This window comes from Mastacembelus armatus, unplaced genomic scaffold (assembly GCF_900324485.2).
Source record: "Mastacembelus armatus unplaced genomic scaffold, fMasArm1.2, whole genome shotgun sequence".
In the NCBI taxonomy this organism is placed as follows: domain Eukaryota; kingdom Metazoa; phylum Chordata; class Actinopteri; order Synbranchiformes; family Mastacembelidae; genus Mastacembelus; species Mastacembelus armatus.
In genome coordinates, this window is record NW_022872866.1 from 974,719 (window position 1) to 994,354 (window position 19,636).

Sequence of the window (19,636 nt, forward strand, 5' to 3'; positions counted from 1 at the left end):
AGAACGCGCTGCTCCCGCCCTCTTAGACTGAGCAGCGAGTGGTGCGGGAGCCAGAGCACCGAGAGAGAAAGTATTTACTGACAAATGTGAGCGGCTCTCTTCAAGGCCAGAGAGCTAAGGTCTGTCTGGATGTCATCAGGTCTGTCTCTAGCAGCCAAAGAAAGTCTCTTTAGTTTCAGTCCTGGTGAGAAAACCGCTAATTTGACACTGAAGGAGCCAGACTCAGATTGTGGCGGGAAAGCAGCTCAGTCAGAGGAAAATGGCTGCCGTTAGCTTACAACCTAAACGCTGCTTTAAATACTTTAAATATTGTAGTATTTCCCGCTAGGTGAGTATTTGTTAGATATATTTAACACTCGTAGCAATCTCGGTCTTATACTAATGTGTTTTAGGGAATTAGATAGCTTTTAGAATGTTAAATGCTAATTGTCTAGTTAGCATGCTAACTAGCTAACCGTTAATGTGATAAGCGGGCTGAAGCTAAATGCTAATGGCGCTAAAACGGTGATACACATTCACAACAGATGGAACAACATTAATACCATTTTCTACTTAAAGTACAGTAAATTTATAGTATAGTGTGTTAGTGTTGAAATATCTCAGCAGCATAAACTACTGACTGTAACCTGTTTGTTTAGACTGTCTGGGTAAATTAGAAATTAAAAGACTCCTAATGAGGAGTGATGCCTTTCTCAGTTAGCTGGAGTTTTAAGAACTGATGGATTTTCTTTGTGTTAGGCTTTTCAAGGACTGTGAACTAAGCAAATTATGTGCAACTTCACATTTAATCTCTTCACTAAAGACACATGGCTGTGTTTTATCAAATTAAGTTAATTTTAATTAGGCAAAATGTATGAATATGGCTGTTTACAAGACTACAATGCAAACGCTATTACAGTACAATTTCAGGCCACAGTAAATATGTACAGGGCCAATATAATAAGTGTATTTGACTAGATTTAATAACATCAAACAAAAGTAAGTATGTAAATGGTTATATTAAAAACACAAGCTGTTAGAGAAAAAGACTATTGTTTTCCAATAGTAAACACAAACCAGGCTCAGGATTTCTTCTTTATTTATCACAGTCTCTCTTGCTGAATGACTGGTCCGGGATCAGTTTATCCTTCTCACCCAGATCTACTTCTGTGTAGGAACAAGATCATCAATGTCTCGGCCGGCCTCCAGCCTCTTCTCCATAGCAATGAGCAGCTTAGCTCCATCCACCACCAGCTGGGTCAGTCCCACCTCGCTCACACCAAAGGTTGCAGTGTTGCTCACACAGTACAGCGCAGGGGATTCTGGGAATGAAAAGGTAAGTTTAGAAGCTGAGCTCATGGTTTCAGTATCAAATTGCAAATGATCCAGACATTTACATCTTTAAAGCCATAATATTCATATCACATATCGTATGTCATATACAGTATAACCCATACTACTGACACTCTCAACCACCTGATGTGGGAATGTGCCTCAACTCATAAGTTAACTATATGATTGGTTTTTATATATATATGTTTGAATATATACATATAGAGGTATATCTGTGTATACTCAGTGGTCAGTTTATTAGGAACTCGAGTGTCAGAGTGACTCTAATTTAACATTCCTGCAGTAAATCGTCCTTCATGAAGGTGATAATATTGAGTTCGAAAGTTTTAGAGCCGTTAATTTACCTGGATGATGATTTTAGAGGCTGCAATTTGTGCTGCTTTTGGACTGGACTGTGTTTCTATTGTCATCCACCTCATTTATATTAACAAGACTAGGCCAAATAACAAACTAAACAGAAACTTAGATAAAACAAAGTAGTACTTAAAATTAGAAGACGAAAAGGTTAAAAGAAATCTGAATTTGACTGAAAACAAAGTTCAACAGGGAATTTTATTCAGCTGAGTATCCATTGTCCACATCCATCATCGGGAGCCCTCACTCCACCAAAACAACACAACTGCATTTATTTCAGCTGCTAAACTGCTGCATGAAGCTCATGAATCTATATCTCAACTGTAACTCACTGACCAAAACTGAACTCAGCGTAATGCACTAACTGGTCTGCAGCTCCCCCCTCCGTACCTATTCTGTCCATACGGATCCTCAGTCTCTTCAGCACATCCTGCAGGCGTTTGTGTTTTTGAATGTGTTGCAGCTTGAGGTGGACCCTGACCCTCAGGCCTGTCCCCACATCGGCCGGGGAGCTTGTCACCCATCCCAGCTGCAGCTTCCAGATGAACGGGTGTCTCAGCTCCCTGTAGTAATCCTCCAGCTGGACATGGAGAAGGGAAGCACATAATCAGAGATCCAAGACACTGAAGACATTTTACAGTTAAATTAGCTTTTCAGTTTTCTCTGGTGGACAAACTGCATATTGAAGGTGGTTTCTAAATGACGTCTGAGCTATTTTGCCTTTTTTTTTTAAATGTCTTTCTCTCGGTTTGACAGATATACAGGAAAATACCAAGGTTGACAATAACATCAATATAGAAAATAGGGTTGGATGACCTGAGATTTATATCTAAAGAGATTTAATACATTATTGCACATGAATGGAATATGATTGATATAGTGTATTGTAGTGTCATTTATTCATTTATTATACATTAAATCTTATAACTTATATCTTACAAGATTTTATCAGCGGTAGATTGGTGTATACAGTAATTTTTAATGGTTAAAGACCAATACGTGCAGATAATGTGCATGAAGATTGATGAAACCTGCAGATACTTGTGGCTGAAACATAAAAAATACATACATTTTGCTTCAGTGAGGAGCTGGAGTGTCCTGAGAATTGGAGTTGTCTCTGACCTTTTGCAGGTTGATGCAGATGCATTTAAAGGCCTCTGCGATGTTGGCGTCATTTCGTGTGGACACCAGTCTGAGGTGGTCATCCATGTTGATCCAGACCATTAGACTGCCATCTTTACTCACCCTGCAACAAGGAGTCATGGGAAATTACACATTCCAAAAGACAATCGTATCAAACAAGTTAAATGGCACCCTCCAAAGCTTTTGCTCAGACTCACTTGTTTAGTATTTATAGTGTGACATTTGATGTCTTGCACAAGGATTAGCGATTTCTGAAGTTCCAGCTGCTTTCTGTGTTATTTAATACGGGAGGTGCTCTTACCCACCTTGCCTTCATTCTGTTCTGGAGCAGTTTGTGATCTCAGAGCAGTTTGACGTGTGGACAGATGGGGATCAAACCATCAGCCTTACAGTTAATGGCTCGTGTGTTTTACCACTAGAGCTGTGGACTTTTTCTATGTAAGACACCAGACTGTTGCATACTGACCAGACCGCCCTGGCATCAGGCCAGTCCCGGGCCACGCCAATACGTAGCTGTGAGGAAGATGGAAGGTCCAGGTTTAGCTCCCTCTGCTGCTCCTGGCTCAGCTCCTCCAATAAGTGGAGTTGACCTGGCATCTCCTCCTCCTCCAGTCGCTGCAGAGCTGAGAGAGAGTCACTGGTCAAGTGGTGTCCTGTAGCTGGTTAAGGGTTTTTCCATCCTGGGCTCATTGTACCACTGCCCCCTGCTGCTCTGCTTTCACATGAATCAGGATTATGTGTGGTCATTTTATCTACAAAGTTAAACGGTATACCATCTGATTTGACATCTATACCATAACAATTAAAAAACTTCTGTAGTTAGTTGGAGCACCTCTCCTTCACAATTGCAGGTAAAATGATTATGGGGCATCATGTCAGGCTTCCATGGCTGCATACCAACTTGTTTTATTATTCCTGTTCTTACCAAATGTAAAAATTGTGTTAATGTGAGAATATAAACATTTCAGCTACACATAAACTGAATGAGAGAACTAATCTGCTGTGCAAAGCAGCAGGAATGGAAATGTGCAGTACCTTTCCTGGCCAGTGTGAGGAGCTGCCTGCGCTCTCCTCGGCTGCAGTGTGTGGGGAAGCAGAAGTCTTCAACACCCCGAATAATACTCACTTCACAACGTGCAGCATATGACCTGTCCAAGTCATCACCCCCCTGCACACACACACACTGGATGGAATTTGGGCTCAAAAAGAAACACACAGAAAAACCAAGTGCCTCCCAGAAAGCCAGAATACTGCTGGATTCATGTCTGCATACTTTAAATTTGAATTTAATTATCTTGACTCATATCTGGTGGAACATTAAGATGGTGTGTGTTGCTTTGGTGCTACAGTTGGGCTTTACACTTTGTGTTGCCACAACAGGGACTTCTAATTAAGAATAACTCTGTAATCAACATCAGTGCACCTGCAGTGCTCTGAGCTCATACCTTCAAGTTGTCGTAGTTGAAATCGCTCTCTGGTGTCTGGTTGGTGATCTTGTGTTCGTGATACGCTTCAATGATTCGGTCAAAGAAGTCACAGAACAGGATGTAGGACTGGGCATCGCCCGCAACACACCCGACAGATACAGGACCTAACCACTCACCTTCAGGCACAGACATTACATACTGATGGATCTGGTCAGTAGCACAAACTTTGGCCAACTTAACTCAATCTGAGCAAAATATATCGACTTCATTTTACAGAACATTTTAGAAATTCTGTCCAGATGCAAAACAAATGATTCAGCGAATAAATTTAGCACATGGATCAATAATAATAATAAAGACAACATTAAAACAGGCCTATATTATCAATTATTAGCAGCTGAGAAGCATAATGTATCTGTAATTTCTATGATCAGGCAAGTTACTGACTGTTCCTTTTGCCTGTTTCTTGATTTTAATCCGACTTTATTTCTCTGAAACCAAGAATCACCTGGTTCCTCAAGACCTGGGCGGATGACATCATCGAAGATGACACCGCTCTCGGTGCAGCGGTTGAACTGTCGGCGGTACATGGCCAACGTGAGGATCCGTCCCATACAGGTAGAGTTCCTCCCCAGGTCTGGAAACTCCTCCTCAGGAGAACCTCTCCTCAGGTGGAACTTGGACATAGGATCAGGGGGAACCAAACCCTGAGTGGACAGGAAGTTGTTATTTAGATTGATGCCACAAGGCTTTAGGCTTTTGATTTAGTCTCATTATGTCCTGTTTGTAATGCTCAATAAATTATATACAGCTAAAGGGAAACTGGAACTTTCAGGTTTTCTGAAGAAAGAAATTCTCATTCGAAGTAGCAGTGTCACAATCTCATTGACTAAACATTCAGCCTCGGAACATGTAACGTTGCTCAGCATTATGAGACAAATGAGGTGGTTGAGATAATGAGAGCGTTAGTGAGTTTTATGAATAAATCAGGTTATGATGACATAATACCTGTGCTGCTGTGCAGGTAAATGTCTATATCTATAAACAAATACTGAATGAGACATTGCATTGTGCTAAGCGCACAGGTGCTCAACAGGAGGTAACATCTATAGTAGAAATTAGTCATTCAAATGTTATTAGTACAGAACCTGATTAGTGCAAGATGGACTCCAGCAAATAATTTACACGACAAGCCACAATAACTAGTCAGTTTAGTTTCTGTTACAGCTGCTGTTAAGAGATGACTGACTCACACTGACTGAATCGTAGTGATTACCTCTAAAATTGGTCGGTACCTCGACTCCATAGGAAGTGTAACTGGAGCTGCAACAAAAAGACCTGTTGAATTATTCATAGATCCACACCGTTTGAAGTGTCTTTAGTAGTAGACACTACTACTTTTGAAGTAGTTACTTGATGAAATTGATGAGTTTGGCATTTAAAAAAAAAATTAATAATTTGTCTCTTACAAATAATAAAAAGTACAAATGTCAAGAAAGTTGAGTTTCCAGTACTAATAGTTACTAGATGTTGTCCTAGTAAAAATATTAACATTTGCCTTCAAAGGAATTTTAACCAGCACGTCTTTCAAGTACATGTAATAATTAATCACTAAAAATCCAGGTTTATATTTTTCTTTTGTCATAAAGAATTAAAAAAATACTAAAATATAACACAACTGAACATTAAGAATTAGATTTTCATTTTGTTTAAGGTGTGAAAAACAAAAATAAACATGAAAGGCAGTAAAACATCCTCCCTGTGATAATGTTGCTGTACTGTATGGGGCACAGTCAGTCAGTCACGTCCACTTCATTATCTGGGTAAAACAAACCTCTCATCAGTAACTAACTGACAGTGAGTTAGTTTGCAGGGTGAAAAACAGAGGCATGCAGCAAAAACACTCACGTTTGACCTTCCACATGTCGTCACAGACGGGACTCAGGCACCGTCAGCAGAACAAAAGACCTAAGAATAGTTAGTTGTGTTGGTCCAGTGCAGCTCGTCGTGCAGCATGCGGGGGTCCAGTTACAGTTACAGTCCAAACAATGTCAAGCCTTTTTATAACTGCACACAGCACAGCTGCTATGTTTGTGCTGCTTTACATGTGTGACTTCACGTTTCTGCTCCAAAAAGACACTGAATGCTGCATTAATGCTGCAGTCACACCAGATTTTTGATCCCTTGGTTGTCACCTTGTTCTTTTCTTTATTCTGTTATTCTTCCCATTTCCTTTTCTTTTTTATCGCCATCTTAGACTTCATATTCCACACTTTACTTATTTATTCCTCTTTTTTTTCCCTCAAACTTTTTTCTCTTCACTGTGCAAATCCGATTTTCCTCAGATCAGAGACAGGAAACTGAAACCTAAAGCAACTGACACTGTCTGCTTACATTGTTATTGAAAAACGGCTCAGCATTAAGTCACCTGGGGGCACGGTTAAATCCTTTTATCTTCTATTTTCATGGGTATAAAGAAAGAAGAGTGATGAGTAATGTGGGTGGTACCACAATAAAACCATTTCCTGCTTTCACAAAGTCAAACCAGTTGAGCTTCAAACAGTTTTGAGTTTTGACTTTCATTTCATCTGCAAAGTCTTGTGCTCTTCCTCTCAATAACTGCTTACTCATAGTGTGGAAATGGAGGCTTTTTAATCTAAAAGTACTTGCTTTATTCTCTGTGTGAGGTTTATTCTGTAGATTTAGAGTCAGCAGAGCTGCGTGGGCAAATGCAGAATGGAAGCGACTGTCCAGGATTTGCCTCCTGATGGATCACGCTATGGTAAGAGTCTTGTTTACTTTCCTTAGTAAATGTTACTGAGTTCTTAATATGCAGTCTGGCATCAGAAAAGCAAGAGAAACAGTGATGGGGGAATGTTTTCCTTTGTTTTACTTTCTGAAACCAAGACATGAACAGCCAGTCTAGAGGCAGAAAGGAGGTAATAGTTGAGATAATATAATAAGTTACTGCAACTCAGACCCAACTCAACCTGTTTGGTCAGGGGAATGGAAATTTGAAGTAAGGCAGACTTCTGTCAGTCTGCCTCTGGTACAGTGGCCCTGTGTTCTGCCTGGTTCTAATCAGCAGGGGAGATGTTCTTACAGGTCTCATTAAGTTAACACCGGAAGGTGTCAGAAGTGTGCAAAGTCAAACTGACTCAGCAACAGGCTTCCGCTCTGTGTTTACCAGCTTATATAGTTTTCCTGTTTGGCTGCAACAACATCCATTTCCTATGATATAGTTCATACCCAAACTAACATTACTAGACAATCAGAAGTAGAATGTGGCGGGTCTTTTGAAAAAATTGCTTTGTTGGGTTTATCAGTAATAACAGGATAAAGACTTTATAAAGACTTTGTCTAATATTTTAAAAATTGAGTTGTCCTGTCACATTTTACCAAGCTTTATTTTTTTCAGCTGCAGCTCAGAGGGAAGCACCAAACATCACAGCCACTGCCCAGGATAAAAGTGTCTGCATTGCACCTCAGATTATCGGTACTCATGTGAACGGTGACGTAAACATCATTGTAAACAACCCATATGGTAAATATTGACCTCAGTTTATGAAGCTCTTTCTGGTTAATTGTGTGATTGCATTAATCAGTGTGAGGTTCTCAAGAGATGTTCCTGTTTCTGATTTAGGCAAGTTTCCTGCCAAGACAAATGAGGCTGATGCTGCTAAAACCAAAGGTATTATTGTGTCTAAAGACAGATATGACCCATCAACAGATATTTTGTAACGAAATGACAAAAACCTTTACCTTACTGCTATTAAAGGGGAGGCAGAAATAAATATTATGATGATGATGTGATAATTAAACCTGAAAGTGTGACTTCCACATTCAGAGAAGTCAGCGACCATCACCTGTTTTTCTTTCCTGTCATCTTTCCATCCTGTACTTGGCAGGAGGTTTTACTTTTTAAATAAATGCTAATTTACTTACTAGCTTTCCAATATCTGACCAAGATACAGGTAGACCCAGTGTGGTTTGGGTCTGGTCCTTTTGTGGTTGTCTGAACACTTGAAAACAGTATGTGCTTATTTGGAATGTGAAAAGAAAAATTATGTTAATAAAATCATAATTTTATTTATCTTTCAGAAAATATCCAAAGGTGCCAAACTGAACTAAAATCTTACCTTCAAAATAAAACAGAAGCACTGATTTCAGAAACAAATGATGAATCATCGACTTCTCTAAACAAGATCTACACAGAACTTTACATCACACAAGGAGGCAGTGGGGACGTTAATGGAGAACATGAAGTGGTTGAGCTGGAATGTCAGAGAAGAACGAGTCAGGAGAGGAAAATCGACCTCAATGACATTGTTAAACCTTTAGCAGAGGAAGAGTCTCGTCCCCAGAGAGTCCTGACCAAGGGAATTGCTGGCATTGGAAAAACTGTAGCTGTGCAGAAATTCACTCATGACTGGGCCACAGGAGCAGCCAACCAGAATATTCAGTTCATATTTCCCTTCACTTTCCGAGACTTGAATTCAATAAAAGATGAATCCCGTAGTCTTAAGGACTTAATAACTGACAATTTTGAAGAAGTGAATGACTTGGAAAGATCAGACTACAATAGTTCAAGTGTGTTGTTCATCTTTGACGGTCTGGATGAAAGCAAATTCCCTCTGGACTTTGAGAATAATAAGGGGTGCCGCAGCATTACCCAGACTGCAACAGTAGACGCCCTGCTAACCAACTTAATCCAAGGGAACCTGCTGCACAAAGCCTCGATCTGGATCACAACTAGACCGGCCGCAGCCAGCAAGATTCCTGCCAAGCACTTCAACAGAGTGACCGAGGTACGAGGCTTTAATGACGAGCAGAAGGAGGAGTACTTTCAGAAGAAATTTGGGGACAAGGCCCAGAAGATCATCAGTCATCTTCAGTCCAAACAGTTGAGAAGCCTGTACATCATGTGCCACATCCCAATGTTCTGCTGGATTTCAGCCAAAGTTCTTGAGAGTCTCCTGGCCAACACTCAGGAAAGCAAGTTGCCCAGAACTGTGACTGAAATGTACATGCACTTCCTGATCATTCAGACTCAGCGCAAACGTGAGAAGCATTATGAGAAAGAGGAAACAGACAAAGACCTGATCATGAAATTGGGACAACTGGCATTTGAGCAGCTGCAGAAGGGAAACTTAATCTTCAGTAAGGAAGATCTGCAAGACTGTAAGATTGATCTGGAACAAGCTGCAGTTTACTCAGGGGTTTGTACACAGGTCATAAGAAGAGAACATGGTCTTTACAGACAGGACTGTTACTCCTTCATCCATTTAACTGTTCAGGAGTTTCTGGCAGCTCTGTATGTGTTGGAGACCTTCACTGAGAGCAGAGATAATCTGCTTGCCAGAAGAACAAGAGTGAGAGTACAGACCAAAGCAAAACGGTCTGTTGTTTCTCTTCACGAGAGTGCAGTGGATTTGACCTTAAATAGCTATCAAGGACGATGGGACTTGTTCCTGCGCTTCCTGTTTGGTTTGTCACAGGACAAGAATCAGGAGCTTCTTCAGAAAATAGGATTTACACCAAGCCAATCACAGAGCAACAAGGAGACAATCAGCTACATTCATAAGAAGATCAAGAAACTGTTGTACACTGACAAGAGCATTAATCTGTTCCACTGTTTAAATGAGCTGGGTGACCAGTCGCTGGTAGAGCAAGTTCTAAAGTACCAAAGCTCAGGAGATGTTAGTAAAATTTCACCTTCACACTGGTCGGCTCGGGCCTTTGTGCTGCTTGTTTCTGATGAAAACCTGGATGTTTTTGACCTGAAGGACTACGACAGATCAGATGCAGTTCTGGAGAGGCTGGTGCCGGTGCTGAAAGCAGCAAAGACAGCCCTGTAAGTATTTGGTCTGAAGGAACCCAACTGCTCTGGAGTTCACAGGTTGTACTAAAATACAGAGGCAGAGGACAGAGTGGTTAAAGCAGTTTTTTCTCTTTAGGTTAAATGACTGTCACCTCACTGACAGATGTTGTGAGTATGTTTCATCAGTTCTCAGCTCAAAGTCTTCTGGTCTAGAGGAGTTAGACCTGAGCGGAAATGAGCTGCAGGACTCCATCAAACTTCTGTGTGATGGCCTAAGAAGTCCCAACTGCAAACTCCAGACACTCAGGTAATAAGATCTCTTTACCTCCAGGCACATTCATTTTATTGTTCCATGTTATATTTAACACATATAACTGTCTCTCTAATGGAATAATGACTGTTCATCCCTGCTATTGAAAACTAATTGTAAATACATCCATCATTTAACAAAATCTTGTTTACTGTGATTTGTTCCACCTGGGTAGCAGTTTAGGCTTCTTTTCAGACTATAGTTATGGCTCAATAGGTCTCTACTCACCTATTGGAAGGATCAGTAGGTTGTTATTATCCCATAGCTCTTCGCTTTCATCATTGCAGTAATGAAGTCAGAGCGCTTTTGCTTTACATATGTCCTTAGGTTTAAACAGGAATTTACTCTGTTATTTTTTGGCGTTAAATCGTCTTAGTTAGGTGCTGGGTCATCATGGGTCACTACATACCATGGGTATGTAATCGATTAATCGATTGTAACAATCTCTTCAACTATGTTTATTTTATGGGACTAATATAGGTGGATAACAGTTATTGGGCTGTATGTTGTATGTTGGCTGATTTAATTGTTACTTTGAAGAGATTTACTAAATGTGAAAATTGTCCCTTTTGCAATTTAAGCATTCACCTTAAGTCATTCCTTCTCTTCTGTTTTCACACAGCACCTAATGTTGTCTTTTGTCAAATGTGTACTTTTTTTAGACTCATTAGCAGTGATTTGTCAGAGAGAAGCTGTGAAGCTCTGGCCTCAGCTTTCAGCTCCCAGACCTTCAGTCTGAAATACCTGGACTTGAGTGGCAATGACCTGCAGGCCTCAGGAGTGAAGCTGCTGTCTCAAGGGCTGGAGAGTCCACACTGTAGACTGGAGGCTCTCAGGTCAGGACACATTTGTTTTAAATTCAGAGAAAAGAAAGGTAATATAGCTACTTTAGATGGCATAGCCCTGGCCTCCAGCACTACTGTAAAAACCTTGGAGTTATTTTTGACCAAGAAATTTCCTTTAATTCACATATAAAACAAATCTTCAGACCTGCTTTCTTTCACTTGTACAATATTGCCATCACATTCTGTCTTAAAATGATGCAGAAAAACTAGTCCATGCATTTGTTACCTCAAGGCTAGATTACTGTAAATCATTATTATCTGGATGTACCAGTAACTCCATAAACACTTAATCCAGAATGCTGCAGCCAGTGTCCTGACAGGAACTAACGAGAGGTCATATTTCTCCTATATTAGCTTCTCTTTACTGGCTCCCTGTAAAATCCAGAACAGAAAATCCAGAATTTAAAATCCTTCTTGTCACATACAAATTCCTTAATGATCAAGCTCCTTCATACCTGTTAGTTACCCCAGCCTTTTTTGTGCACAGTGCCGAACAGCGCATACCCAAATTAAACTAGCTGTTGTCTTTACATTTTAAGGGTTATATTGATGACCTTGGAGTCATTGGAAAGTGTTACGCCCCAGCCTAGGGGTTGCCGGAGCGTAACACGATTGTGGAGTTTTCCTCCAAACCTCCTCCACTCTCAACAAACACGAACGAACTACAATTAACAAGAATATTTATTCTGTCAAAACACAGAATACAATACAGAATGTTCAACAAAACACAAACGCTAAGTTAGCCTTACTCAAACAAAAACGCTCCGTGAGCCCTACTTAAACAAAAACGCTAGACTTAGCCCTACGATATCAAACGAACAAATGGCAAATAACAAAAACGCTAAATAGCCCTATAATACCTAATCCAAAGAAACAACACAAAATCACAGGTCGTCAGCCTGGAAACTCCTAAAACAAAACAGGAGAAAACAAAACACAAACGTAGCCTAAATCTCTAAGTATTTCTAATCTAAACAACGAAAAATACTATCAATACTAAACCTACAAAACGAAACAAAACCTAATCTCTAACTAACTAATTTACGAAAACGAAGTCTTTATCAAAATAGCTGGGAATGGCAAAGGTGGGAGAATAGCTCTCCTGAGCAGCATCTTATCGTTCTTCCGGAAAGTGTTGGACCAATCCCGGAAGTCCAATCCACAGGCTTCCTACGTCCACGCCCACGCCCACTTTCGCATCCGTCACACCCACACACATACACACACATATTGACCCTAGTGTCCTTACATTCCACACAGAGACAAATAGTTTAGCTTGTCCTCAGAGTAAAAACACTGATTTTAACTCAAATGAGGATCGTTTGCTCCTCATTGTGTTGTATTGTACAGCACTAATCCGTCCCATCTGCATTGACTGAAAGGCTCATTATGCGCCTTTGTCTGGTCGTTCAGTGCGTCTTTTGTGTTCTCAGGTAAATCACATGACTATTCATCCTCAGACACACCCTCTTGCATATGGCCTTTCTGGACAAAAAGTGTCTCAGAAAATTTAAATCAGTGTATTGTTTACTGTGAATGTGTGAACAAGATGACATTCACAGCACTCTGAAGTAAACACTTTAGCCTACAACATGCTGGTCTCCAAAGTCTTGTGAACCAATGTTCTGTTTGTGTTTTATGGTCTTATTTCAGTGAGTAAAAAATTGTAGTTTTTCACTAGCCATGCATAAACACTTTTTTCTCAAAAACACAATAATGTATAAACTTGAAGCTCACATATTATTGTAGCCAATTTTGTGCTGATTACAGTGTTATTAGACTTTAGACATTAATATGTTTAAAAAACACTGAAAAAAGCACAAATGTCAGGACATGTCAAAATTTGTCCAGGCCCCAAAAACCCCCTCAGACCCCAGAGGGTTAAAATATGTAATATGACCCCTGTAGCTGCGCCTACTGTGTGCCCAGCGTTGTTAGGGAAATGGTACAGTAAGGCTGAGGGCCCTTTAAATGCCGCCTCCCCTTCGCCCACCGCACAGTGTGGGCTTTTCATTGGCTACAACATACGTCAGTCATCACTGACAAACAATGCAACTGGCTGATTTTACTGTCATTAGAAGTTGTTCTCTCCTTCTGGGTGGGCTTTGTTCTGAGTCGTTACTCAGAACAAATGTTCTTGTACTGTCTTACGCTGTAAAACATAACGAACAAGTTTGATTGAGGGCTCGTGAGTCACAGAAGCTTAACAGCCTGTCTGTCTGTTTGTAGTGAATAAACAGCGAAATCGACCGTAAAATGAACAGGATTAAAACTTTTTTATGAGGACTGAAAAGTGAAGGACGATGGTATTATGGCTTTTACTCAAGGATAATACATCTTTTGGACGAAAAACACTGATGCAATATGTTCCCTGGATTCTAACGAAAAAAATGATATGCAGCACTTGTTTCAGTACATGTGTGGATCTGTACACATCAGCAAAGGTAAGAAGTGGCATTTTTCCATCATTTGTACACTTGTTAAACATTAAGAAACTGTTGTTGCTATGATAATTCAATCCTGAATTGCTTTATACCATTTGAATCGTGAGACTTTCTGCTTTAAAAGGATATAGAGTTTGTCTGACTTTATTCAAGTTTGTCAGATGATCTTTGGTGATACAAATGGAAATACAGTTTTGGGCCCATGCATGGGCCTGGGGTGGGAAACAAGTTTTAAAGACTACATAGTACCATACTATCCCAATAGAGCACTTCGCTCTCAGAGTGCAGATCTACTTGTGGTTCCCAGAGTTTCCAAAAGTAAAATGGGAGGCAGAGCCTCTAGCTTTCAAGCTCCTCTCCTGTGGAACCAGCTCCCAGTCTGGGTTCTGGAGGCAGACACTCTGTACTTTTAAGGCTAGACTTAAAACCTTCCTTTTTGACAAATGCCCCTTTTCCGTGACAGATTTTTAGCACTACTTGGCTCTACTCGACTCGACAGAAACGTCTGCACCTCTGCGTAGGACCACTGTGTTGTTTTGCGAGTAGCGTTAGCCATTTACCTCGCTAAAGACTATAAAAATGGGAAAAGAAATCGTCTCTGTTGCTGGTTTTTAAAAAATGCCAGGTTTCGTTCTTGTCAGATGTGGTCAGTCGCTGCACTTATGACTCTTCCAGTGATGTCACTCCCTGGCCATCCAGTGGCCTGCAGTCTGTTGACGTGACATTTTAGTATTGACTCAGATCGCTTGGAACCTCGGTCGAGGAGGTACTAAAAAAGTACCTGCTAGCAGAGCTATCCCCTAATGGAAAACCCAGAAAAATGAGTGGAGTCAAGTGGAGCTGAGTAGTGCTAGTGGAAAAGTCCCAAAAGCTTTGACCTGGATCCATCCTTTCGTGATTCTGCTATAGGCCTAGACTGCCTGAGGACTCCCATCATATGCTGAGCCTCCTCTCCTCTCTGTTGGCCACTGTTGGCTCTCACAAACTTCTCTCTCTGTGCCCTCTCTCTTCTGTAGTTTGTGCTCTTTCTCTGTACCTTCTGCAGGTGGTTGTTGGGTTTTTTTTTCTCAGATAGGGTCAGATAGAGACCGTTATAAAGATCAATTAACTAAACAGCTGTTATGTTTCCTTTTGGACTGAGAATTAATTGAATTTCTAATCAAACTGCAGCATCAGGCCTCATTCTCGGATTTCCATCCCTGCTGTTTGTCTCCAGACTATCAGGCTGTAAGATCACAGGGGAAGGCTGTGCTGTTCTGGCCTCAGCTCTGGGATCCAGCTGCTCCAGTCTGAAAGTGTTGGACCTGAGCTACAACCACAGAGTAGGGTCAGGACTGAAACCTCTGTCTGCTGCGCTGGGGGGTCCACACTGTCATCTGGGAACTCTCAGGTATGGACAGGCACCAAGACTACACAAACTTTCTAAAGCTAAATTCACATCCCAGACCCTGGTGTTTCCATCAGATCTGTTGTTTGATTCATGTCTGTCAGGGACAGGTATCCAGCTCCGGTATGAATTTCGTTGAGCTCCTAAACTGCCATCATGCACAGATTGAACTGAAGTGTGAGCCGTGTGCTACAAGAAGAACAACAATATCATTTGTGCCACGGTCAAATCGCACAGTTTCTTCCAAAACTGCATGATAGATGATTTTGGTTTCAGATTTATTGAGCCACTGAAGAACTTAAAGCATCATACTGTACTTTGCATTACAAGTAATCAACTATGCTAAATACAGAGACTAATGTTGTCTTATATGTACTTCTGTATTGTGTTTTAAGACTCATTGGCTGTGAACTGTCAGAGAGAAGCTGTGAAGATCTGGCCTCAGCTCTCAGCTCCCAGTCCTCCAGCCTGAAAGACCTGGACCTGAGCAACAACGACCTCCTGGACTCAGGAGTGAAGTTTCTGTCTGAGGGGCTGACGAGTCCACATTGTAGACTGGAGGCTCTCAGGTCAGATCACCTCTGTTTGTTCAGCTTTACTGTTGGCTTTAACATCAGTGAGAGAAGAAAATACCTTCTTTAAATTACCTGGACTTTGCCATCTTTCTGCTGGAATTTGATGCTGTCATTTGTTAAAGAGCATATGACAGTTTGAAGTATTTCATATTTTGATAAAAATTCCCTGGATTGGTGGTAGGAGACGTTTTTCTGTAAAATTTCACTTCCACATCAAAAAAATACCAACATAGGGTAAATACTTGCTTAGCACCTTTTTCATAACAGAGTAAAATGTTGGGTCTCAACTTTTACAGCCAGCCAAAACAATCTAATAACTAATATGCTAGTAGGACATAATACTAAGTTATTCTGATGATTGCACTGACTCATTATAAAGTTATACAGTTAACCCTCAGGGGTCGACAAACGCGCTGGCGCGTTTTGTGGCCAAAACAAACTTAAATTAATGTTATCTTCTTTTAAATGAAACAATTAAACAATTCAAGTCACTTTTTATTTAATCCGTATGAACGTAAGTAGAAGTACGTTTTCTCCTGTCTCACCTCATTACAGCTAATTTTTTTCCTGCCTCGCACTGAGCGCACTGTTCATATGGAAATAATCGGAGGTGAACCAGGTAATTATGTGCACGACCCAGAGAAATGACATAAAACGTCAAACTTCATCATAGAATTTACTCACTTTTTCTGTGCGTTTGGATGATGGCGCGTTACGCAGGGGAAGAAGTGCTTCGTATTCCAGACAAAGATGAATAGTTTACTTTCTCCTCAAAGTAAAAACATGACTGAGATGACGAACGTTTGGATCTACATTGTGTTGTATTGTGCTGCACTAATCCCCTCTCAGCCACATTGACTGAAAGGCTCATTATGCGTGTCTTTGTCTGGTCTTTGAGTGCGTCTTTTGTCTTCTCAGGTAAATCATGTGACTATTCATGCTCAGACACACCTTCCTGCATATGTCTTTCTAAACAAAAGTGTCTTAGAAAATTTAAATCAGTGTATTGGTTTCTGTGAATTAGTGAACACGATGACTTTCACATTATTGTGAAGTAAACACTTTACACTACAAAATGCATTTCTCCAAAGTCTTGTGAACCAATGTTCAGTTTGTATTTTATGATCTTATTTCAGTGACTTAAAAAACTTAGTTTTTCACAAACCATGCCTAAACACTAAACAACTTGCTGCTCACATATTATTGTAGCCCAGTTTGTGCTGTTTGCAGTGTTATCAGACTTTTTGTCCAGGGCCTCAAAACCCCCTCAGACCCGAGTGTTAATACAAGAAAACAGTTCTTATCAAGAACAGGAAGTGTTTCCCAATTGAGAATCTCCTGCTATTGGTGCCAGTGGTACCAGCTACTGCTTCAGCCGACACTGAGGGAACAGCACCTGCAAGTTCAACTTCCCCTCTGCCTACATCTTGTTACTTGGCGCAGTTTTGGGAAAGATAGTTCAAACTGCCACTTTTTCTTCATCATTTCTGCCAACTTGAAACCTGAAGTCATGCTTAACTGAGAGAAAACTCACTTTGTATGTTTGTCTCCAGACTCTCAGGCTCTCAAGTTACAGAGAAAGGCTGTGCTGCTCTTGCCTCAGCCCTGAGATCCAAACACTCCCATCTGAGAGAGCTGGACTTGAGCTACAACCATCCAGGAGACTCAGGAGAGGAACTTCTGTTTGCTGCACAGGCTGATCCACACTGTAATCTGGAAACTCTCAGGTATGGACAGTGGGACAGTTTCTGTTGCATGTGAAGCTGAGGAGGTTACATCGCTGTCACAACTAGATGGCACAAAAACACAGGGTGAAAATATGGACCTGCTTGTTTTAGCAGTTTGCATGTGCAAATATCTGAGATCAAATCAAATACAAAGAAAGAGCTGCGTGTATGTTTACCATAGTAATATGCTCAAACTGTGTTTTTTTTTTTTTTTTCCCCCTCCTCAAATGTTTTCCCCTCTCCATTTGATAGTTGTTCTCACGCACCAAGTGAATTTCCCTCAGCCACCCTCTGTGCTCAATTGACATTTCTGGGCAAGATATGACATGAGGGGAGGTTTTGAGGGTGAGGTCATGGATGTTTCTGCCAGTAAATGCTATTGGTTACTTTTGTGATGGACTGTACATTGAATGATTGACTGATAACTTCTCCAGAAGTACACTACCAGTCCAAAGTTTGAATACACTTTTATAGAGGTCGACCGATATATCGGCTGAGCCGATTAATCTGCCATTTTTTGCACATTTTAATTAATCGGCATCGGCCCATTTCGCTGCCTATGAGGCCGGTTTATAGGCAGGCACATCTGTGACCAGCTAAGCGTTGAGAGACGGAGCAACACACTGTAGCCCTGTTTACTTTTCACACTCACGGCTTCAGCTAATGATGGCAGATTACTTCAATAGTATTGATTCTGAATCAATGTGAGTGAACTGACTCTGGACATCAAGATGGTCATAGAACAGCTGGGCTCTACTCAAAGCAGAACTAATTTGATTTGAATCGTATACTAGTCAATAATACATCCTGGATGGTACTTAATAGCAATATTTCTAATAAGTTGCTTTTGTGCACATTTTGTCTTCCTAATGCCTTAATTTATTCATTTCCAATCAGGTGTGGTTTTTGATCTGGTAACCAGAAGGTGGCACTAGTAGAAACGCATCCAAGATGAGAAAGGAATTTCAATGTAATTCTATCAGCATCGTAATTCAGCAGCTAGTTTTTGAGAGGAATCTTCTTGGAGACAGCGCCACCATGTGTAGTCTGTGTCCAGGATCAGAGGGTTCTGATCCTTTGGCCAAAAATCCTTCATCAGGACAGTGTTAGCCTCAGCCTCCTGCTGAGGGTAGAGGCACTTAACATCAACACTGTCAGTCTCCCAGTTCTTCAATAAATTATTTATGATGGCCTGGATGATTTTATCTGCCTTGGTGTTGCCACAAATTAGATGTGACTAATTGTTAAAATCAGGCTGAATTCATTCAGTGTCTTTCCAGTTTTATGCAGATTATTAATAGTTAGTCTTCTGAAGACTCATTGTCTGTTTGTTCCTCCAGGCTGGACCATGGTGGAGAGCAGAGACTGAAGCCTGGTCAGAGGAAGTGTAAGTGTTAGAAAAAGGCAGCACGTTAATGTTGTTTAACTCTAAAGCTCGTGTGTCTGCATTTAATTCTCAGTTTGAGAGAAGATCCAAATAAATGTGTCATTGTTAATGGAGCAGTAAAGGAACCAATCAGTGGTGACATGATAAAACTGCTGCTGCTTTTCGTTTCTCCATCAGGGGTCTGTAAAGTCAAACTGGACCCAGACACAGCACACACAAACCTCAAACTGTCCGATAACAACAGGAAGGTGACGGCAGTGAACAACAAGCAGCCGTATCCTGATCATCCCGACAGGTTTGATCACTGGAAGCAGCTGCTGTGCAGAGATGGTCTGACTGGTCGCTGTTACTGGGAGGTGGAGTGGAAAGGAAAGGTTAATATAGCACTGACATACAGAGGGATCATAAAGGGAGGACGCAGTTTTAACAGCAGGTTTGGACAAACTGAGGAGTCCTGGACTCTGTCCTGCTCTGATGATGGGTACTCTGTCTGTCACAATAAGAAAACAACAGGCCTCTACTCTACTCCCTCGGCCTCTCGGAGAGTAGCAGTGTACCTGGACTATCCTGCTGGAACTGTGACCTTCTACAGAGTCTCCTCGGACACACTGACCCACCTCCACACCTTCAACACCACATTCACTGAGCCTGTGTATCCTGGGTTCTGGTTGTTGTCATCCAGTTCTTCAGTATTTCTGTGTTCACTTGTGTTTAAGTGCTCTAGCCAGTATTAACAGCTCAGGGTCCAGTGACAAATGTGCAGGCTTGTTACAACCTTTTGCATTCGATTGCCCAGTTCCCTGTGGTACAGGCATTTTGGAAATAATAATATGACATGACAATAAATTTACAGTTCCAGACATAATTGTTATAAGAGTTGTTTT

General features: G+C 41.0%; 2 protein-coding genes across 2 annotated transcripts; one reads left to right on the top strand and one right to left on the bottom strand.

Moving 5' to 3' along the window:
* Nucleotides 1–1,061: 1,061 nt before the first annotated feature.
* Nucleotides 1,062–6,689, bottom strand: LOC113140185 (creatine kinase M-type). The gene is made up of 9 exons (XM_026323955.2): nucleotides 6,165–6,689; nucleotides 5,533–5,579; nucleotides 4,765–4,963; nucleotides 4,275–4,432; nucleotides 3,865–3,997; nucleotides 3,296–3,452; nucleotides 2,809–2,932; nucleotides 2,077–2,266; nucleotides 1,062–1,301 (listed from the first exon to the last, which is right to left on the bottom strand). Exons 1-9 carry the CDS (start codon nucleotides 6,178–6,180, stop codon nucleotides 1,141–1,143), a joined length of 1,185 nt encoding a protein of 394 aa, XP_026179740.1. The 5' UTR covers nucleotides 6,181–6,689; the 3' UTR covers nucleotides 1,062–1,140.
* A 106-nt stretch (nucleotides 6,690–6,795) lies between these two features.
* Nucleotides 6,796–19,617, top strand: LOC113140174 (NACHT, LRR and PYD domains-containing protein 12-like). Its single transcript, XM_026323936.2, has 11 exons — nucleotides 6,796–7,038; nucleotides 7,675–7,800; nucleotides 7,900–7,947; nucleotides 8,358–10,110; nucleotides 10,214–10,384; nucleotides 11,050–11,223; nucleotides 14,893–15,066; nucleotides 15,459–15,632; nucleotides 17,192–17,365; nucleotides 18,706–18,752; nucleotides 18,930–19,617. Exons 1-11 carry the CDS (start codon nucleotides 6,993–6,995, stop codon nucleotides 19,484–19,486), a joined length of 3,444 nt encoding a protein of 1,147 aa, XP_026179721.1. The 5' UTR covers nucleotides 6,796–6,992; the 3' UTR covers nucleotides 19,487–19,617.
* Nucleotides 19,618–19,636: the final 19 nt, after the last annotated feature.